Source organism: Lissotriton vulgaris, chromosome 6, assembly GCF_964263255.1.
Source record: "Lissotriton vulgaris chromosome 6, aLisVul1.2, whole genome shotgun sequence".
Lineage (NCBI taxonomy): Eukaryota > Metazoa > Chordata > Amphibia > Caudata > Salamandridae > Lissotriton > Lissotriton vulgaris.
In genome coordinates this window covers 1,278,285,483-1,278,309,034 of record NC_141694.1, presented here as the reverse complement: position 1 = coordinate 1,278,309,034, position 23,552 = coordinate 1,278,285,483, and the positions used below count along the sequence as shown (strand labels likewise).

At 43.6% G+C, this 23,552-nt stretch overlaps 1 protein-coding gene across 1 annotated transcript in view; it reads left to right on the top strand.

Moving 5' to 3' along the window:
- The window catches only part of PEX7 (peroxisomal biogenesis factor 7), a 1,199,560-nt gene that overhangs the window by 35,131 nt on the left and 1,140,877 nt on the right, over positions 1-23,552 (top strand). The window contains exon 3 of the mRNA XM_086927402.1: positions 21,627-21,777. Within this exon, the coding sequence (XP_086783528.1) occupies positions 21,627-21,777 (151 nt within the window). The remainder of the gene's footprint in view (positions 1-21,626; positions 21,778-23,552) is intronic.

Below are 23,552 nucleotides of genomic sequence, written 5' to 3'. Positions count from 1 at the left end.
GCACCATAGCAGAAGCGGGACTGCCGGACAAGGAGTCGACGGTCTCGCTGCCCTTATTACCATGTGAGCAAAAGTGTATATTTTCCATTACGGCTTGTGCTGCAGCACATGCCGCAATAGAAAATGGAAAGGTAAAGGTACCTTCAAGGGATTTTATTAGAGTTAGTTAAAGCTAAAGGCTTTTGATCCTAGTTAGTGACCCACCACAATTAAGGCCAACAGGTGCAACAACAGAAATTCATATATTTTAAAGCAGTCACAGTAAGTGAACAGAAAAAAGAAGAATAGCAGAGGTGCCGGGTGTATATGGAAAATCGTATTTAATACTCTAAAATGATTAAAAAGGGTACAAAGTCAATGTCAACAATGTTACAAGAAGTAGATGCTGGACAATCAAATGAACACTTCTTTGGAACAATTGTTAGCGCTTTCCTGCCTAATTACAAATAATCAATTAATCGAAGCAGGAAAAGCGTCAGTCGACGTTTCGGTCTCCTATATGTTTATTGTTGAGACCATCTTCAGGACAAAGGACAATATCTGAAGACCCTAAAAGTGATATAGAGTTATCATTAAAAAACATTCTATATCATATAAATTGCATTAAATTAATCACTGAACATATAACACCCTTTCTTTGTTTAGATTTAGACCAATATTCTAAATCATCCCCTTTATTGAATGAATATTGACTCTAACATTCCAAAAATGTGGCACACCTCAAAATTTCTATGTTTCAAACACATCCTAATTGGTATTATATAACAAATTATATTTACATGAGATCAGCATTATTGAGTCGGGCCCATTAAGTGACCCTTCAAGTTTCAAACCTTCAGTTTCAGATCAAACATTTATTTGCAATAGCCATAAACATTTCATTTTGTATGTATACATTCTTATTCATTCATGGAATAACAGTTACTCTACTATTCTCAAGGATTTCCTGTGCTGATTACACAAGTGGTGGCTGTGTCTGATGTATTTAAAAATCGTCGAGACTTGGTTAATTGAGCCACGGAAGTACAGTGATATTCCAGCAGTATTGGTCTGTCTTATTTTAAACCTCAGTTTCAGTTCACATCATCAAGCGCCATTATACAGTTTATCTAGCCTAACAATCATTGCTTAAAAGTTGACATCCATTGTGTCATACATATCTATTTTTTATACTGCACTGGCATTTGGGCGATGTTTTTGGCCAGTCTCTTTTTGTGGTCAGGTAAAAACAGTGCAATTGTATAATCGGCATTCTGTTTACATGATTATAACGGTGTTGTGGGCATTTTATTATTTTCACTATTTTCACCGCCAATTGACGTATGGCTGTCCTGTAAAGATCTCTACATCACATAGCAAGCAATGTAGCTGGTTTAATTACCTTGAATTGCTATAATCCTTCCAAAAACGTGCTGTTTTACGTACGAGAAATATTCCGCGTTGGTAGATTCGGTATTTGACCTGGGCAAAGACCCGCATTGGGTATTAAAATGTGTATCTTATTAGCCAGTTGGCGAAAAAACATTACGTTTATTTTAAAATCAAATTGTCTAATAAGTCCACAAGCATATTCATTTCATCAGCTTAGAGGGCTTGTTGTTTACCAAATATCATGGCTGATAATTCATGTGTTGTGTCTGCCACTTGGTGCAGGGATGTTTAGCCCAGGCCCCATAGCGGAGGGCTAGAGGAAATGGGGCGCTGCTAGGGACCCCCAAAGTCCCTTTCCGCCTGCCTTTTCATGGCATGCGAACCGCCATGAAAGTACAGGGGGAAAGGGACAGGCACTGCCCCTATTGTAGGGATTACTGACCCTCCGAGGGTCAGACCCTGTCGGAATGCGTCAGACTGTCCCTCCGTCTGCTGCCTGTGACCCCACACATTGTAATCTGTCGGTCGGACCACAGCAACAGAAGGCGGTCGGACTACATCCGATGAGCCGTCGGATGCGGTCCAACCACCATCAGGGTAACCCCCTTTAGTCTATCCATGGATTGCAGCATGAGAGTCCGACCTCATGCTGCATATGACCCACTATGGCAGTTCCTGATATCAAGACCCGAACAATCCCCAGTAATGGTTCGGTCTGTTGACCTTTCTAGTTCACAATCTCAAATGGTTAGAGCCCCACCAAGGTGGTCGAAGGGGTTAGAATCTGTTAATGTGACCAGATCAGAAGAAGCGTTATCCAGACAAACCTCTGACAAACATTTTTTGAGACAGCTATCACATTTATAACCTATTTGCATTTCAAGTCTTACTACTTTATATGTGGAACACTTCTATACCATCTATTTGGGGAATCAAATCAGTCAACCATAGATCACATCAGATGCAAGTGCATAAATCAAAGAACTATCCTCGAATTTTGCTAAAGTTTATAGCTGTGGCATACCACTCCTATACAAACAGTGTGTGAATCCTCTAAATTCAGGGAATGAACCGGTGGTCCCATTCCATAGGAGACAATCATCTGCACGATCCTCAGTGCGAAGTGCTGCAGTCCCCAACTTTAGAGTGGACTGATGGAGTCTCACAGTGAGACAAGCTGGCAGCCTCAAACCTATTAAGCAAACCACTCCAGGTGTCACTCGTAGAGCATATACCATATCACACACTCCGTCAGGTCATCCAGGTAAGGAAGCTCCATGCCATAGACACTGCCACTGACATCTAGGTGGTCTGCAGCCCACAGATTTAAGCATACGAGAGGCTGACTCAAACCTACAATGTATTGAGTTTTATTAAATCAGACTACTGCTGTTAAAAGCAACATGAATCTTTTATTTTTATTAATATATTCTCGTGGATAAACAAACACACACGCTCATTCATTGTTTTCACGTCTTTAATACAATTCAATGGAAACAGCTTACAGTAAGCACAATTTGTTCAATGATAGGCCACAACTGGAAAAGAAGTGACCGATAATCTGGTCTTTGGCAACCTTAGAATTGGAGCTTGTTCTCTTGGCAGTAGCACTGAAGAACTATAAACTTTTAAATGAATCTATTGCTGCTTGCTCGCCCTCTCAGCCGCTCATTCACCCAGTATTCTCATTGATTCATCCAACGGGTGCTCTTTCGGGAATGGAGAGAGTGTGGGTGGAATACTGTCAAGCACACCATATTGTACAAGAGCAACTCATTTCCATGGTTTCCAGCTCATCCGTATCCTAAAGAGGAACATAGGTGTCAAATAAGTGGTATTTCGCTTAGGACATGTGAGTCACCAAAAGTAAGAGGGGCTCAGTGCTTAACTTGAGCCAGTGGTTTCCGGTGCTCCGGCACATAATTGTCAACACCGGTACTTATGACAGTCTGTCACATGGTGGCGCTGATTGTCTAATTTAGAGATCAGCACAACACTAGTTGTTTATTATTTCAATAGACATTAAAAATGACTGATACCTGCCGCCCAAGCTATTCTTATAACTTTGGGGGCTGGAATAGTCTGAATTGTCCCACTTATAGGCGTGTGATGGTTAGTAGTTGTGTTGGTACTGTCATTAGCAGCGCTGGGCGTGTCAATGAGTGATGCTACAGTGACCTCCTGATGAGGGCTGAGGCACTTATTTTTATACAAATTAAGCACTGGAAGGATTCGTCTGGTTTGACACATTTAGTGCTGTGTGCAACAGAATAATCACATCACTAAAGCAGTGATCATACACAGTAGGGTTAAACCACTAGGTTCTGAAGAAATGTAGCTTGACCATATGAGGCAATAGAGCACAAAACATGTTGACCGTGGGAGAGGTACCACAGTACACCTCAGGTTGAACTGGTCCTCGGTGTTTTTAATCTTGCCATATATCCCCAGTTCCTATAAATAGAAGTCAAAAGTTCAATGGGGAGGTATAGACAATTTTAATTCTCTAATCCATTTGACACTACACCCACTATTATTACTGACACACAAGTACTTAACACAGGCAGTTAAAGGATCTTGACCAAAGAGCCTGTGTTGAAGGGCCCACTATGCATCGCACCTCTGCCTAGCATGGTTTATCATACCACCTTGGTGGGTGAAGATTCTTGTCTCTGAAAGAATTTCCTCCTTGCTTTCCTGTTGTGACGATCACATCGTAGATCATACTATATACATTTGGAGTATCAAACTAATAAGTTAATCTCTGGTCTCTCCGGAACATCACATTTCAAGATTTCATAAGCTTCTTCCAACAATTTTTTGTGAAGGCAGCAATGTCTGTGTAGTACGGTTTGAGTAAATCATTAACATCTTCAGTAGAGAAGAGAATAACATTTGACCGAAGTCCATTTGTGAAGTGTAGTTTTCTGAAAATCCTATCTAAGAAAACTAAAACGCATCCATAACAGTAGAGCTGATGAAATGCTTGAGCGGTTTATCTGCAGACTAGTAGCATTTCCAGAAACCTTGAGGTTCAGGTAATTTAGCAAATAATTCTCAATGTTGTTGAAATAGGAGCAAATCGATCACAAAACACTAGGCTTACCCATTGACTTGAGATCTTCTGTAGGGCTTTTTACTCTTCAACCCAAAGCCTCCAGATCTTCCGCATGATTTCCGACTGACTGCACTAATACCAACAATGACACAATTTTTATAGAGAGCCCTGAAATGTACTGATCCACAGTGCTCCATGTTTAATTTTTAGGCTTGTGCTAGCAGCATTGTTGGGTTGGATCATTCTGGCTAGAACTAATGCATAGGACAGTTTCACTGTAATCTTTCCATAAATGCATATACTTGAGGGAACGACTGATACGTTCATGGCCATTTTAGTAGACATGCGGCTAATTAGGGAGAACAGTGACAAAGGTTTAGTCAAATTAAGAAATAAGATAACATGAGTGAGTTTTGGTGATCGTTTTAAACATTGCTTAGTTGTAATAATGGTAATATGCTCTCGGTGGATGTACATTTTTAAAATATGGTAGTGCATGGTTTTGGGAAGTCAGTACCCAGGATTGGAACCTTGAGATTAGAACTCAGTGTAAAATGGTGTTCCATTACTATTGCAGATCTTTTGGCACAATTTCCAGTCCTGTTTTTGTTTAGCTGTGGGAAATTGGGCGTTGATGCCCTAGGGAAAGACACAAAACTGATTCTACATAATTCACATTTTTCATGTAAATATACTAAATTGGGGGTATACTGTTTCTGAACGCTTAAGCCCATGGAGAAGTACCTACATTAGGGCAATGCTACTGGGCCTAGGGGACCCTGTATCAACTTTAGTTGGCAATCAGACCTGCCAAGGGCCAAGCATGCCACGTTAGGGTAACGCATTTTTTGTTAAGTTCCCTCATTAGCGCGTGAGCGGTAATTTATCACGCAAACTAGATGAATAGACAGCTTACCTGGATATTTATAAATTCCTTCCTTATTGTGAATGGCTCTACTGTTTTTAATTAGCTATCAGACAGTGACTGTAGGAAACTGGCTCTGTATATACTACAACAAAATGAGGTATAGTGTGTATAGAGTCCAGGTGACCCCAGAGGTAGGCAGAGGTTAAAGTTAGATAGAACCTTACTCTTTATTTGTGGTAGAGTGGTCGAGCAGTAAGGCAGTATTAGAGGACAGTGTTAAGCATTTGATGTACAAACTCAGTCAGCAAATGAATTCACACACTCAAGAACTGAACTCTAGTTTTTGTATAAAAAATATACTGTTGTTTTATTTTAGAACCAAGCAAGCCTGGCACAGGTAAGCATTAAATACTTTACAGTAATAAGTTGCTGAATGTAGAACAGTTTGAAAATGCAATAGGAATTGTACTTTGTTTGATTTACAGGGATGCAGTAGGTTGCAATACTTAGCAAACACAGTACATTGAAATGAATAGGTTTTTCAGTAAATTACAGGTAAGTAACTTTTTACTAACTTTTCTAACACAGTGCTGGATACCTAGATTCAGCACTGAGACATTTCCTGCAAACAGGTAAATAAATACGTTTTCGTTATTCGTGCGATTTTGAAAGAATATTTTTAGGTTTCAAAATGCCACACATGGACAAATTTCTCTCAAGATGTTTCAATGTTATCCTATGGAGGAAAAACAGGTTATCGGTTCAAAGGTAAATTATCAACTGTGGAAGTTAAGGTTCTGGGGTTAAACTCAGGGGTCCCCCAGGGTCAGTTATGCACTCTCGTTACACCCTCAGCGGCACTAGGGAGGCCGGGTGCAGAGTGTTGAGGCCCAATGTTATCCTATGGAGGATAGGAGGTCTCCAGTAAGTGGCTGCTTGCAAGCAGGCCACACGTCTGTGGGAGCAAAGCTCCTAGGATTTAGCTCAGGGCAATTGGGGTTACAGGTCAGCACAAAGGTGCGCCCTCAGCGGCACTGGGGCGGCTGGGTGCAGAGTGCTGTTTTGGCGACGGGCGCCCTGTTGTTTGCTATGGAGAGACTCCAGTCGAAAGAAACACTGCAGCCTCGGGGGCAAAGATCTTCTGGGTGCGACCACCACTTGGAGGGGTAAGTTGAGATGTCCTAGGTTGGTTAGGCACCTTTGGTTGGGGCACACAAGGCCGTGGGGCGTCGGGTGCAGGGGTGCCTTTTGGCGTCGGAAAGTCTTACCTGCTCTTGGTCGCGGTTGAGGGAATCCTCTAGATTGAGGCTGCAGGCATCGGCTGGGGTCTTGAGGCTGGTCTGGGATCTCCGGATCTAGGGGCACAATCGCCAGGGAGACCTCCTCGTCGTGTGTTTTTCCATTCGAGCTCGAGCCGGGTTCGGCGGGTGCAGGTGGGGCGGATACGCAGTTTCCAGCTGCTTCCAGAGGTTGCAGTTGAACAAATCCGGTGTTCGCGGGAGAAGCAGTCTTTGGAAGTGAAGGCTGGCAGGTCCTTTGGGGTTTTTGAGATTGCTGGCTGCGGGACACACTGGGATTTGGTAGGAGCAGGTTCGAGGGGGAGACAGGTTGGTAGGGCTGGGGCCAAGTCAGTGGGCGTCTTCCTCTTGTTAGCTGCTGCACGGTTGTTCGGTCCTTCTTCTTTTCTTATTGTTTCTTGTCTGGATCTTAGGAAGCAAGGTTCAGGGTACCCTCTAAATACTAGATTTAGGGGCGTTACAGGTAGGTAGAGGGCAGGGACCAATGGGTCCCTTCCCTGGGGTGAGTACACCCAATATTGTATCACCCTTCAGTGGGAAGGGGGCAGGAGCCTGTCCCTGGTTGGTTAGGTCCCCCATCCTCAAGATGGCAGGGACTTGGAGTTGTGCTTCGCCTCGCCTCCGCCACCTGAGGGATGGAGTTGGCAGAGGTGGGCACACCGCTCTCCCTCACTTGGTTTTCCCGCTGGTTCTCCAGCCCAAAGTGGGGGGCAGAACCAGTGGGGACCAATTGCTGAAAGCAGTAAGTGGGCTGGGAAGCTCACAAAGGCGACATGCCCTTTAAGCTTCCCCTTCGTGAACCCTGCCCATCCTGGGGGAGGAAGCTTGGCACCTCGTCCCAGGATGTGCATTGTTACAGGCCCCTGAGAGCAGCATGCTCTTCACCCAGGTGTCCAGAAACATGTCTGTTGATGGCAGTTACTCAGTCAGGACACTAGAAGTTGGTCGAGTTTCAGGTGGCATCTCTGTCGTGCATTTTACATTAAATCCCACACTGGCATCAGTGTGGGTTTATTGTGCTGAGAAGTTTTGATGCCAAACTTCCCAGTTTTCAGTGTAGCCATTATGGTGTTGTGGAGTTCGTAATGACAAATTCTCAGCACCATCTACTCTTAATGGCAGCACCGCACTTACAATGCTCAAGAATGGACTTGGGCACTGTAGGGGTACAGGGCTCATGCACCTGTAACCCCACCACTGGCATAGTGCACCCAGCTGGAGGGGTGGCTGAACTAGGTCAGGGCAGTGGGTTGTAGGCCTGGCACTTTTGTTCTGCACTGAGACAAGCAGCCTGCACAGGCAGTGTGTGAGTGAAAAGGTGCAGGGCCTCTAAGGGTGGCACAATAAGTGCTGCAGCCCTTAGGGGCCTTCCCTGGTCACAATGCCCTGGGTACCTGTGGTACCATTTACCAGGGGCCTACCTGTGGCCAGGGATGCCAATTGGGTTTAGGCGTCAATGCAATTGATAGGCCCTGGGTACCTGATTAGCAGGAGCCCAGGGCACACTCAATCAAAGAACATCAGCAATTCAGCAAAAAGTGGGGTATACCATGCAGAAAGAGGGCACTTTCTCACCGTGACACCTAGTGGCAGCCAGCTCCCTTGGTCAAAACAGCAGTGAAAGCTCTGCTGCCACATGGGCAGGCTTACATAAGCACACGAGAAGAGGTGATCTTACCCAACCAGGGCTGGGAGTATTCCAGAACAATGTTGCAACTGTTGGTAAGAGTATTGGGGCCAAGTAGATGGGGCTCCTTAACACTTGCTGACTCTAGTGCATGTATGGAAAAATAAATCCAATACATTGATGTATGCTGGTCCAATTTAAGTAAATGAAAAAAATGTACATATCTGAAATTCGTCCGCCTGCCGCTGGGAAATGCCATTGAAGGAGAAACACTATTTAAATGGTAGCAGGGTTTGTGTTTTGCAGGTGAGGCAGTGGTTACCAAGTGGCATTCTCCTGTGTTATTTATTCTTTCTGCCAGTTCTGACTTTTCAGTCCGACTGATTACCTATTAACTGTGTCAGTTAGCTACATTAAATGCTGGGTTAGAACATCGTCATTGCACAAGATCACATGTCTTATTAGTGTCAATGAATATTAACATGTTTTAAAACAGCCTGTGGAAATAGATTATAAATAATCTACTGGTGCAGGGGCACCCTTTAGTCCACGGGTTCTTAACAAGTAAGGAGGCATCGACACTGGAGCGAAGTGCAAACCATAGGTCATTTATTAGCATTCATGAATGGGGCCTCATCCGACAAGCACAATAGAGATACTCAAGGAGAAAGCACACAGAACGATGGTTACATGGGTTTTTATAGCAAAAGTTAGCTTCTTCTTCCCACTGGGCATTCTTTTGCAGTCATCACTCCTAGGGTCAGTGTCTTCTCTTGTGTCTATCCCTTGTGAAGGGGATTTAAAGTGGGGATGTAAGGTTCCAGAAGGTAGACACCTCTGCCCAATACGGGGTGCCAGCATTATCACTCCACCCCTGTCCCGACCCTCCTGCCCAGAATTCTGAAACATTTAAAATTGTGACTTCAAGTGGTCTAAGGAAAGATCTTCCTCGAGAGCCTCAGCCCAACCCACAACTGGTCCCTTCCCACCATAACTTTAAAGGAGATCCCTCCTGGGTTTGGCTCTAGAGGTCTGGCCTTCCTCCTTTGTTTCTGGGGGCTAGGGCTTTCCTGGCTCAGGTGCGGTGTGAGGAGTTAATTAACAGTTGCAAATTTCCTCATCAGCCCTTACTTTGCAGGAACTCGTTTTAGCACTGTTAATGGCCTGATGGTGTTAATGTTATGTTAATGTTAATGTTATTGGTATTTGCGGACCGCAACTGTTACCCGAAGGTGTCCTGGTGCTATGCGAATGCCTACTGCAGACTAAAAGAGAATGGGGATTTAATCAACTCAATTAGAAAACAACCATGTTTTCAGTGTCTTCCTGAATGTCAAAAGATTTGTCAAATTTCTCAAGAATACTGGAAGGGCATTCCATGATCTGGCCGCATTAGCTATAAAGCTTCTGCCGCCCCAATTGACTTTTTTTACTCTAGGAACATTTACTAGTTTTGCGACAGAGGATCGCAGTGTTCTTTTTGGTATGTACCAGCAGAGTTGATGTTTTAAGAATTTGGGTCCGGTTCCCTGGATGGCTTTAAAAACCAGACAAAGAGACTTAAATTGGGTTAGTTTCCTCACTGGCAATCAATGAAGTTTTTTTATTTCAGCTGATACTGATTCATATTTTGGTGTGTCAGTTAGGAGTCTGGGCGCTGCTTTCTGCAGGGTCTGTATTGTATTCATTGATCCTTTATGGATCGTGAGTTAAAGGCTGTTGCAGTAATCTAATCTGGACATTATTAATGCTGCAACCACTATTTTTTGTGCATCTTTCGGAAGAAGTGGCATTATTTTTTTGCAGGATTTGAGGATATATGATGTAGAACGAGGCCACTGTATTAACCTGGTCCCTAAAATTTAATTTATCATCTATCCATACTCCAAGATTCTTCACTTTCCTGCTAGGAGTAGAGGACCCAAAGCCTCTGGCCAGCATTCCAGAGTCCAGAAACAAGGGTTGTTGCCGAACAGCACAACCTCTGTTTTTCCAGAGTTGAGTTTCAGGCAATTTTGAGCCATCCATCCCCCCACGGCTAACATGCAGTCCTGCAATATTGACGCTGTTTCATAAATCTCTTCCGGTAGTAGTGTCACCACAATTTGGGTGTCATCCGCGTAGGACGTCAAAGTGAACCCAAAGGATTCAATTAGGGGATCCAGTGATGACACGTACACATTAAAAAGTGTTGCACTCAACTACGACCCTTGCGGCACCGCACAAGGTAAAGAGAAGGATCCAGCTTCAAATTCATTCTGGGTAACCGTTTGCCTTCTTTCTTTCAGAGAGAACGGATTTTAGAAGCTTCCAGGCAGTGCCCTTGACTCCTATCTCATTCAATCGGTCCATCAGCAAAGCATGATGGACCGTATCGAATGCTGCAGATAAGTCTAACATGATCAGTATTGCTTTCCCCCCTTTTTCCAGAATGGTCCTGATCTCTTCTGTGGATTTAAGGAGCACCATTTCCGTACTGTGGCCTTCTCTAAACCCATACTGAGTTGGATTAAGGGCCTGGGAGTCCTTCAGAAATGTATTGAGTTGTGCATTCACATTTCTTTCTGCAATTTTAGCCGGGAGTGGTAATCTGGATATTGGTCTAAAATGATTTGGATCATTGGCATCCAGACTGGGTTTCTTCAATAGGGGCTGAATTGATGCATGTTTCCAGTCTTTGGGAAAGTATCCTTCTAGGTACATTTTATTGATCATGGAAGTCAGTTTCCGTGAAACTGGTTCTGCGGCTAGTTTTACTACCAAACTCAGACAAGGATCGTAGAGAGAGCCTGACTTCACTTTCTCCAGTAGATTGTAGGTGTCTGATTCTGTTACGAAGGCAAAACTATCTAATCGTGGAGAGTCTAGGATTGATTTCATCTGATCTGTTGCAAAATCTGTGCTTATTTTGAGAGGGGATTCCAAAAAAGTTAAAAAAGTTAAAAAAATATTATTAACTTTATCAAAGAAGAATTTGGGGATTTTGTTACACAACTCTTGAGTAGCTAGACAAGTTTTTGGCTGATTTTATTTTATTAGTAAAATAGTCTTGTTTTGTGCTTTTAAGAAAATGTTTCTAGTCCGCTAGGCCAACTTTGTATTCCTTGTTTTCCTTATCGTTATATTCCTTCCTTCAGTTTCTTCCTAGGAGTTTGCAGGCCAACTTTTGGTCCCTCAGCTCCTTTGAATACCAGGGGGAGGAAGGCTGGTATGGCTAAGGCGTTTTATTGGTGCTAACGAATTCCCTGCAGTTTCTAACCATTCAGTATATGATCTGGTTGCCTGCTCCAGATTACTAGATGCTAAGGTAATGGTAGAGGTTAACAATTGGTGTAATTCCTCTGCATCTATCTTGTTCCATACTCTTTTCTCTGAAAATGTTGTAGATGGTTTGGAGACCATACGCCACAGCAAAGTGAGCTCAAATAGAACTGCTGAGTGGTCTGACCAGACTAAGGGCAGAATGCTCGTAAAAGAAAGCTGCAAATTGTTTGAAAAGATGCCGTCTAACATGTGACCGGCCTGATGGGTTGCACCCATCATCCTTTGTTCTAGGTTTCCACCTTTCATCAAATCGAGCAGACTGTTGTTATCTGGATCCAAGGGAGATTCAAGATGATAATTAAAATCTCCTAGAATGGTATACAAGTTTGTGCTGATCCCCCTTTCTAGTATTAAAAAACGTCCTCTTGGGCCCGGTGGTCCATAAATAAGGGCTCCTCTAAAAGTGTAGTGATGTGAAAGATTAAGACAAAACTCAAATGCTTCACATTCCTCGATGGCTAATTATTTGAAGGATGCCGTAATGGATTTATGGTAAATGACCTCTAAACCACCCCCTTTCCTCTGTAGTCTGTTTGGCCTGTCACAGAGGAAATCTGGGGGGGTGGCCTTCCCCAAATCTGGTCCAGACGCCTGATCCGTCCATGTCTCAGTAATAAATACTGCGTGTAATTTTTCATCTTCAATGAGAGAGGCAATTTCTAAGCTATGTTTAACCAACGATCTTGCATTAAAAAAGGGCACATTTCCTAACATGAAGGGAAGCGTCCTTATCAATTGAACATTGCTTAGGTCTTAAGTCTACTATTCACTGGAGCAGCAGCTCTGGTAGCTTAGTATTGCACCCAGAACAAATCGATTGAACCTGGGGTGGTGGCTAAGCATCAAAATGAATGTCACAACAGGTATGGGTTGGAGAGATTAGATTAAGCCTTTTTAAATCAGTACTAGAATACTATATTATTTTGACCAAACCTGTGAGGATTTTAGCAAGGAGCCAAGCGCTGAGCGCAGAACGAGCACGGACGGGCACAGACAGGCTTGCCTTTGGCGCTCCCGCTGCTGAGTGCGCACCTGCGTCTGATTAAGTACTGTCAGGGGCATGAGATGTAGCCCCCTGACCTTCCTACCACCTTCCTGGTGTGTTTGTGTCAAAGGGTTTCAGGAGGTTTGTTTGAGACTTCTGATCCTCCTGCAGTTCTGCTGATTAATTAACTTGGTGAAGTCCTTGAATCTCTTTATGGCTGAGTCAGGGAAATGCAAACATTCTCAAAGTGTCATAGGAGTGTAGATATGACGAAAGTGACTGTAAATCTGCACTCAGATGCATGTTGACCCTAAGATTGATGCCTCACTTGACCCTGTAGGCCTAAGAGGGGAAAAACTGCACCTATAATGTTTAGTTTATATCAGTATAACTGACCTAACTTATGAATGCCCGCTCACGTAATAAGGCCTAGGCCTAGCCCAGATCAGCAGGTATTCTTGAAGGACATCTACTGCAACAGACTACCTGTGCGTATATACCGGGCTGTGCAAGATGGCAGTCTCACACATGCAGCCTGCACGCATGTAACAAGCCCAAAACCTCTGACCCTAGCCGCACAACATCAGCCTTATCTGTGAAGGCGGATACTGCCGATTGGCACGTTCAGTTCATTTCCATAGAATTTACCATTAGTGAGAGTCAGGTGGTGAGACTTGTTCACAGCAAAAGTCAAAAACCGAAAATACAGGGGGACTAAATGGGTGAACCCATAAGCTACTCTAGCCAATTCAATGACTTAATATCTGTCTGGTTATTGAAATGATGCCGAAGAAATAGAGGCACACACAGCCATTGAGGAGATTATAACGTAAACCCCGTTCTCAATTGGTGCATTTTCTGTTCTAAGGGCAAAATGCAATGAATGATGAAAGTCATCAGATACTCTGTACCCATTTTGTTGAAAAATAAAAAGGAAAAGATGAAGGCCAAGAAATACCTGGCACCAAGGACTCGAGGCTGAGTGCAAGGAGATGGTCTGCACCTGGAGTCAGGTTGAAAGAAAAGCCCAGGACAGAGATGTCTGGAGAGTCATGGTTAATGGCCTGTAACAAGGAGGGGTAGTAGGCGTAAATAAGTTACACAGAGCAAATTTCGCACAGACACCCTTGGGGGGATATTGAGCAATCATTGATTGAAGCCTCTAGGAGATCAGTTCTGATGCACCCAGATAGCCACCCATTGGACCTGTTTGCCCACACCAAGAACAAAAAACTTTGTAGCAAATGTATAGCTTTTGCCTTGTTATGAGCAAGGAGAAAAATTGCAATGACCGGGAATTCATTAGGAGGTTCATGCTTGTTGGGATGGAGTTTAGATGTATTGAAAGGGACTACATTGAGATCATATACTGAACATGCAATAGAAGAAGTGAGTGAAGAAACAAAATAAAGCCCTGGAATTGGACGAGATTCTGCATGCTGTGTCAGGCACAGGTGAGGAAGTAACCCAGACTTAACATAATTTGTGGAGGTTGAATGTGATGTTGCAGGCTAGAGTAGGTTAAATGATCTGTATGAACATCTTAGTATCACAGAGCCTAGTGGAGAAATATAATAAAAGGAATATTCCTTTTAAGTGGCTGTGCTGAGCGAAGAAGTGGAGTTGGTCCATTGTAGAGAGAGGGAGGACGGTGGCAGAGTCTCCCCGACCCGCTGTTCACATGTAAGGTGTTTTAAATACTTGACTATCAGGCATTGATGCGTGGGGCCATTAGGAGCCAGAAAAAGCACTTTTAAGAATCTCGCCGCATTTGTTGACAATTTTAATTTTAATCTTAGTTTCCTAATTTGTCACCCACATTGTTGGTACTCTCCCTGCATTGCCTGGGCTCGATATTGCAGCCTACCCGCCCCGGGCCGATTCGGCAATTAGAGCCGTAGAGCGGAGGGCGGACAGGTAAGAGCCAGGCACTTCCGCTAAGAGCAGAGGTTAGCGCTCTAGTGGTCATTCTCATAGGGCTATTTAGACCGGAAGGAGCGACCGGCTGACTGCGGTAGGGAGGACGGTGGCAGAGTCTCCCCGACCCGCTGTTCACCTGTAAGCTGTTTTAAATACTTGACTATCAGGCATTGATGCGTGGGGCCATTAGGAGCCAGAAAACGCGTTTTTAAGAATCTCGCCGCATGTGTTGACAATTTTAATTTTAATCTTAGTTTCCTAATTTGTCACCCACATTGTTGGTACACTCCCTGCATTGCCTGGGCTCGATATTGCAGCCTGCCCGTCCCGGTCCGACTCGGCAATTAGAGCCGAAGAGCAGAGGGCGGACAGGTAAGAACCAGGCACTTCCGCTAAGAGCAGAGGTTAGCGCTCTAGTGGTCATTCTCATAGGGCTATTTAGACCGGAAGGAGCGACCAGCTGACTGCGGTAGGGAGGACGGTGGCAGAGTCTCCCCGACCCGCTGTTCACCTGTAAGCTGTTTTAAATACTTGACTATCAGGCATTGATGCATGGGGCCATTAGGAGCAAGACAAAACGCGCTTTTAATAATCTCGCCGCATTTGTTGACAATTTTAATTTTAATCTTAGTTGCCTAATTTGTCACACACATTGTTGGTACTTTCCCTGCATTGCCTGGGCTCGATATTGCAGCCTGCCCGCCCCGGTCCGACTCGGCAATTAGAGCCGTAGAGCGGAGGGCGGACAGGTAAGAGCCAGGCACTTCCGCTAAGAGCAGAGGTTAGCGCTCTAGTGGTCATTCTCATAGGGCTATTTAGCCACGTCCTCGCTCAAAGCGTGCAGCGGTTGCACGCAGGGGTGCGCCAAAGAACGCGCCTAAGACAAGCCGAAGAGAAGCCCGTCTGCGACAGGACGGGACCAGGGGCCATGGGCTCTACATCTAGGATCTCAGGACTAGCAGGTAGCAATATTATCTCTTACTCAGCACAAGTATTGCAAAGATTAAAACCAGTTTTCCCAGTAGCCTGTAATTGTGACAATAGGCCGTGCCTTGAAGGCCCCTTCTCTTGTATCGTCTGTCGCTTCCAGGCATCCCTTACTTACCCTGTCATCGGCAACTATACTACAGCTCCTATCTCAGACCCTGCAGAGCTACACTGGCTGAGATCTCCCACGAACTGTTCCATTTGTAGAAATATTGAAGAAAACTCTATACAAAAGGGGTTAATTGGGCTAAGAAGTTTTTTGTTAAGCATCCGCTCCCTGCCCAAACATTCCCAGGAACTATGGGATCTTATTAACACAGTTACACCAGATATATGTTTTCTCACAAAGACCTGGTTAAAACCCCACACAGTGCCTGCCGTTATGCTGGGGATTCCGGCTGGGTACAAGATTCTCCACTTAGATCGCCCTACAAAAACTGGTGGGGGTATTGCAGTGGTATATAAAGAAGGCCTGAAAGTTTCCCTGCTTGACCAAAGATGTTGTGCTCAAATGGAGGTCATGATTTTTAGGCTCTGCTCCTCCTCTAAAACACACTGGAAGGGAGCATTGGTCTATCGACCCCCTGGACCTTGTACAGACTTTTCGCTCACTCTGATGGAGCTTTTAGCCCCTTATTTTAAAGCCAAGGAAGATTTCATTCTCCTTGGAGATTTTAATATTCACACTGACCTACCTAATCACCCAGACACAATTTCCCTGCTCTCTGATCTTTTGATATTAGGACTGAAAATCCAGAATAGTGGCCCAACGCACTTGGGTGGACATACCCTGGATCTCATTTTTACTAACTGCCCTAAAATAAAATGCTGCTCGCCAACCCCTGTTAGCTGGTCTGACCACTACATGGTAGGATTCACCCTACTAGGTCTGCATTTGCCACATCAAAAGCCACTCCCTGCAATATGGCGTAGAAAATGGCATAAAATAACCTTTGAAGGACTTCAGAAGGTTTGGAAAGAACCCTTTATCTCTGAGAACGACAATGTTGAAACAGGTCTCATCAAGTTTAATAAAGCTCTTTTAGAGGCAGTGGATTCGCTTCCACCTCTGAAACTGCATAAACAGTATCCCAAATGTAAGCAGGAAGTATGGTACTCAGAAGAATTGAGGGTAGAGAAACAGGGGTGTAGAAAGTTGGGAGAAAGTCTGGAGAAAGACGCACACACCCAGTAGTAGAAAGTCGTACTTGGAGGCCCTAGCTAACTATCATAAAAATATAAAATTGGCTAGGAAAAACAGTCTTGCTCTACAACTAGCGGATGCAGGGAACTCCTCTAGAGAACTCTATAAAATTCTTCAATCATTTGTAAAACCTGTGGCCTGTGAAAGCCCTGATGATTTTACACAAATCCTATGCGATGACATCTCCGCATTTTTCCAGAACAAAATAGAGTCTATATATGAGAAAATAACACAACCCTCACACTTTAAGAGCAATGCTGACTCTTCTTCTCGGAAACCAATGAATGAAAGCAGCCAATTTATTACGATTCCGGAGATTAGTTTGTCTGAGGTCACGGCTTTGTATAGTCAAATTAAATCAGGATACCCAACCGATCTTCTGCCCGCTAAAATGATAGCTCCTCTGGGAAGCCTGCTCTCCTCAAGTTTTCGACATTAATCAACCTCTCTCTTAAGGAAGGGCAAGTGCCCAGTGTCTGGAAAAAGGTGATTGTGAACCCTAGTAAAAACACGGCGTTGCCATGGTCAGACTTGAACAACCTCCGCCCGATCTCCCTCTTGCCCCATCTGAGTAAGATGACTGAGAAACATGTCAATACACATGTGTCCAAATACATCGAGGCAGCGGACGGTCTGGACCCTTCTCAATCTGGGTTCAGACCTAATCACAGCACAGAATCAGCTCTCCTCTCCGTGACCGATACCATCCGGATGGCACAGGATAGAGGAGTCTCCATGATTCTGGTGCTGTTGGATTTGTCCGCTGCCTTCGACACGGTGTCACATGACATTCTTATCAGTCGTCTGCAGAGAGTAGGGATAGGCGGAACTGCTCTGGCATGGCTAGAAAGTTTTATTACTGGCCGCTCACAAAGTGTTCGACTGGGCTCCCATTTTTCCATCTCTAGGGAGCTCACCAAGGGGGTTCCACGGGGCTCATGCCTAAGCCCCACATTGTTCAATGTGTATGTGGCCCCCTTGGCTGAAATTGTGAGAGAGTATGGGTTCACACCAATATCATACGCAGATGATACTCAGCTTCTGTTCCCTTTTCAGACATTGATGCCAGCAGTTAAAAACTCCTTCGCTGCTGGAATGAGAGCTGTATCCAACTGGATGACCTACAATTGCCTGCAATGTAATGTGGGGAAGACGGAGGTCATGCTCTTCGGAGAGGCCCCGCTCCTGTGGTCACCTGAATGGTGGCCTCCCGACCTAGGCACTGCTCCTTGTCCCAAAGAGATAGTAAAAAACCTGGGGGTCCGACTTGATCAATCTTTGATACTCAAAGACCATGTTAATCAGGTAACAGGATCTTGTCTTAGGGTCATTGGACTCCTGAGAAGGGTGTTCCCCTATCTAGCGGACAGCCATAGGAAGACCTTAGTTCAGGCATTGGTTATTAGTAGACTAGACTACTGTAATCGGCTGCTTATTTCTGCCAATGAGGAGCAACTTGACAGGCTACAGGTAGCCCAGAACACAGCTGCTAGACTAATCCTGAACGTTCCATCTAGATCCCCTTCTCGTCCCCTGTTGAACAAACTACATTGGCTGCCTATTTGCCAGAGGGTGAAATTCAAGATATGCTGTACAATTCACAAATGCCTGTTTGGCATTGGTCCAAAGTACCTATCATAAAAATTTAGACCTTATGAGCCAGGCCGCTCTCTGCGCTCTCAGAATCAATCTTTGCTTCAGGTACCACGTATCAAAAAGGAAACACAGGGAGGCCGAGCTCTCTCTTATAGAGGCCCCACCCTCTGGAACTCCCTGCCTCTCGCCCTTAGGCAAAATTCCAATTTAGCCACTTTTAGGAAATGTTTAAAGACTCATCTGTTCCTGACCATGTATACATTTTCTCTCCCTGCCCTGATTGTCTTTATTTGGATATAGCTTTGGTAAGAACACAAGCGCGGAGATACCCCTCCGGGGGTCGAATTTCTGCGCTATACAAGCGATTAAATAAATAAATAAATAGAGATCATTGTATGAAATTACCTTTGTGAACTAATAACTTTCCTCGTGTTGGTAGCAAGAGCTTCAACTGGTAGTGCATTGCAACAGTTTACATGTTATGAAGAAAGCGGACATTGACCCAAGAGGAATATTATGTTTGTCAACATCATAATTATTGTAGTTTACAAATTTCCTTTCAGCAAGGAGAATGATGTAGTTGTGTGATAAGATTCCAGTAACTCATTTTCAGCTGCAGAGAAATAAAGGAAATGTGTTTTAAAATAAAAAAGATGGCAGATATACCCGTTTCAAAGGCACTCATCAGTAATCAACCTGCAGCTCTTGTTGTGCCACCCTGAGTGGGTTAAGGTAAAACATGATCACAGTCTGCAACTCTGACTAGAAGGGCAGTTTAAAACTGGCAACTCATCTTTGTCATTTAAGGTAATGGCAAAGCCCCATTTGTAATATATATAAGTCACCCATGATTTAGGCCTGTCGAGCCCTAAGGGAAGGTGCTGTATATGGCAGGGTGCTGTATACTAAAAGGTGGAACAACATGTTTCAGCAGTAAAAACCCTTAATGTCGTTTTTACTGTACAACGGCTAATAGTCCCATTGGCGAGCGCAGAGTTACAGGTTGACACCCAAGCTCTGCTAACTTCTGACTGACTACTAAAGTTGGTACTGTAAGGTATCAAAAGAACCAGTGCATTAAATCAGATTCAATGGTTGAATCAAATTTTATGTCATTGGTGGGCAAAGTGCAGCCAAAGAAGTGGCCACTTTAGTAGCCCAAAGTATCCAGTGCCCATTTATGGTTGCACACAAAGACTGTTCTCGCAGACAGCTTTCTGCCCTCCTGGGGGGACTTGTGAACCTCTCCCCAGGAAAGGACAAAGTAGAAGCCTGCATGGGGAAAAGGTGTTACCTCTCCTTGCTAGGAAGCCAAACAGATGTTAGCCAAAAAGGCGAGCTTAAAAGAAGAAGCCGCCTTTAAAGGATGAATGGAAAACACCTGGGAGAGGGGCTGCTCAATTGTTTAAGCAGACAGGCTGGCACTAGGGACCGAGAGAGAAAGCCACTTGTCAAACCGGTTTTCGAGGGGCATGTAGCCACACCTCTGGGTTTGGCTAGGGAGTGCTGTACGCCAAGAGAGCGGATACTGCCATCTTGACCGTGAGGCGAAGGCAGCCTTCTGGGGTAGCTAGATGCCACACTTTACAGAGAGTAGTCATCAAGAACCATTTGCTAGTTATTGCCTTTGCCCCTGAGAGCATTTTCTGGGCAGAGAAATGGCACCCCTTGCGCCAAGAACTGAAATCTCGTTGGACTGGAAAAGAAGGCCAAAGAAGGACTGCCCTGCTGCACCAAGGAACTGGTGAAGTGAGGTTGAACTGATATGGATTGTACCTACTGCACCTGGTGGCCAGAAAAAGAAAGTAATGTGCCTTCTGTATCCTGTTCATAGAGAGCCCAGTCAAAGAAAGAGACTTCAAGGGTCATTTGGCTCACCTCCTGCTCGCAGCTCTGGACCACAACAGTTGAAGAAGCCTGCGGGGGCGAGATGGTAGCCTTGATCCCTAATCTACTGCTCCTTGCCACTGTGCAGCCCCAAGGACCAGGACCAGATGCTCAAAAGTAGCCCCCTGTCTGCTGGACCCGGGAGAGTAGTTGGAGTGCAGCTTGGTCGCCAAGAAGGCAAGTTATTGAGAAAAGATGGAAACCGCTAAAACCTCAGTACCAGACAACTGGTAGCCCAGTGGTGATTGGACTCCTGCCAAGCTCAAGAGTGTTTTGAGAGACGTTGACTTCTGCTGCCAGGATCTCTTCACCAAGCTCATGGACCGAGGAGTAGCCGAGGAAGACCACCATCGACTGCAGCATCTTCAGCATCCTTGAGTATCCTCAGCATCCTGTATGCCATGCATCAGGACCACTCCATAGAAGTCAATGGCAAGGAGCCACTGACGATGGAATTGAACCGAAAACTGCTTTTATTCTTGTGGTAACTGTTTCTGGGGAAGATGCAGTTCCATCTGATTAGCTTTCTGCCGGAGTTGGTTGCCTAAAGTAACTCTGAGTAACAGTAATACAACTTGCCAAAGGTTTTCATGAAAATGTTTCCAAGTGTCAGATTTGTTGAATTTGCCAATGCTTGTTTGTGGTTGAGTAAAAAGCTGTGATTTATTATAAACTGTAAAATATATATCTCCAGAACCCGCCGGTGAATCTTTTTTATTTTGGTGTCTAAAAATATATAAAAATCTGCTTTATTGGTATAAATTGGTGTCAGATTTCTTGTGTGTCTCCATTATTTGTTCTTCAATTGTTTTGGTACTATTTAAAGCCTTTACACGTTCTCCATTATGTAAGCCTGACTTCTCAAAGCCACAGCTACCCAGGGTTAGGCTAAGGGTTTAACAAACGAAACCTACTGGTCCCAACGGGGTTGGTAAGTGTGTTACACGGTGAGGTTGCACAAATGAGTGGTTACACCTATATAATACACCCCATATCTGCACAGCACAGTGTCGTTCATCACCCTTTGGAAGATGGCTGGTGTTCTTCAGCCCAAACATGACTCTGAATTAACAGTGTCCCATCGTAGTCGGAACAGCTGTTTTTGCCTTAGTGCTAGGGGTTTCCACACTATTATCCCAGGAACTAATTGCACTTGCAGTACCCCCATGTAAAAACTGAATCTGCTTGAACTATATGATTCAAAATAGGTTTATTCCTTATTTACAGGATAACCTGTATTTTTGTTGTTTCTATCATAAGAGAATGTTCAATTAAATCATTATTTTTACTTCCATATGCGTACTGACCCATGGTAAAAAAAATCACAAGCTTAGGTGCAGGGTAATCCTCCCACCAAACTGTAGATACTAATTCCTTGAGCATTAGCAAGGTTATTGTCCTGCAAATAGTTTATTAATACATTTAGCTGCATTGTATATATTCTTTCCTCTGTCACTATTGAGTCTTTAATGATGATAATGTCTTTGTTTCTCTGTTTTAGTTTCGACTGGAATGATGGCCTGTTTGATGTGACGTGGAGTGAAAACAACGAACATGTCCTGATAACATCAAGTGGGGATGGGTCCTTGCAACTCTGGGATACTGCAAAGCCTGAAGGCCCTCTACAGGTTTTCAAGGAACACACTCAAGAGGTAAATGCCACTTGAGGTAGACTATGACTGTGTTACAGAGAAATATGTCTTTAAATATATGATTCACTATCACATAAACCAGGTTTAGGCTTCTGTTAAAAAATCTAATTTGTTATTGTTGAGCACAAACCTTATATATGTTGTGTACTGTAAAGCTTTTGATGCTGGACCAAATTCATCTATGTACTTAAAAACTTACTGAGGTGTGCAAAGTTCTTAAATAAATACCTGTGATTGTGCTTTGGGCATCTTTCCATATAAGGAACTACTGTGGCCTGAACTTATGTACCTTATGACTATACACTTTGAAGACTATTTGCACTTAAAAATGATATCCCACATTTTCTTTAAGCGTAGTGCCCTACAAGGTCTAAGGTTGCTCAAGTTAGGAATGTGTTGTCTGTACTAGACTCACCATTTATGAATAATAGTGTGCATTAATGAATTGTGATGACAAGCCAATCATTTAATTTTTGTTTTTAAACGGCTGATGTTTTATCAAAAATGTAAATTGCTACTTTTAATTTTGTAAACGTTTATTTTGTTGATTTTCACCTTGAATACACTTACTTAATGATAAATAATCTTTTGTTCGTGTGCATATGACATAAATAGAGTTTCTGATAAATAAGCTGGCAACATTTAGTAGGTGGTTGATAAGTCAGCCCACTCTATGGACAAGATTTTCAGTTACTCGCACAGAAACAACATTCTATACAAAGTAGCACCCTAGCAATTATTGGTGTTGTGATTGTATCAGTATGACCAAGGATGGAGAGTACACTCTATGCTAAGGTGTTACATAAAATTAAAGGTATGCTTTCTTGTGACATGGGTCTTTGTTAAGATTTTCTGGTTGGTTGCGATTGGCTGGCGAGCCTAATTTATCTGCTGAGTAAAAATACTTGTTTCAATAAAGCTGATTGGTTGGAAAGTCTTATGAAATTGAATGTACTTAACATACTTAGAAAGTACAGGAGACTGAGTTTGGGGGATTTGGCAGTTGAAAGATCATGAAAGCAGGAGTGAGATCTGTTGTCAAAATGAGGTTGTAACCCACCCAAGAACTTGGGCACTCCTAAGTGAATTTCTTTTCGGGACCCCTCTGTACCAGAACGACACACGCTAGATGACATTATTCATGGCTGATCTCTTGACTGTTGACTAAGTTTAGTTAAGAGGTAGGCATCCAATACATGAATTTTGACTTTCAGTTGTTGAGAATCATTTAGGACAATCAATTAATTTAACCGCCAGGTATATTATGCCCTTAATGATCTCGGGAAAATACGTCTGTAACGCATTCAAATAGCTGTAGCAATATTTGGAAAGGATACCCAGTATAAAGAGGTAATCCAGAAAAAAAATGGAGCCTTTTTAATGTGTAACGTTTAGGTGGACTTAATCATAGAACAGTAGGTTTCTGAAGGAGTAACTTATATGTCCTTTAAGTTCAGGTGTTATCAAAATTCAACATACAATGATTTAAACAAAGAAAGCATATAATAAGGCGTACCACAAAATTAAATGTGAAGAAAATTTGCATATATATATATATATATTAATTTGGACAAAGGAGGCGGCACAACTGGATACTTTTGGAAGCCTTTAATTCAACGCTTCACCCCACCAACACAAAGTTTTGGTCACGGTCAGTAAGTCCTTCTACTGTTTCCATATTTATACGTGCCCATATTAGCCATTAAGTGGTATTATGAGATATGTAGTTTGAAACAATTAATTACAATTAAAAGAAAAAGAAAGACAAGTGCGCT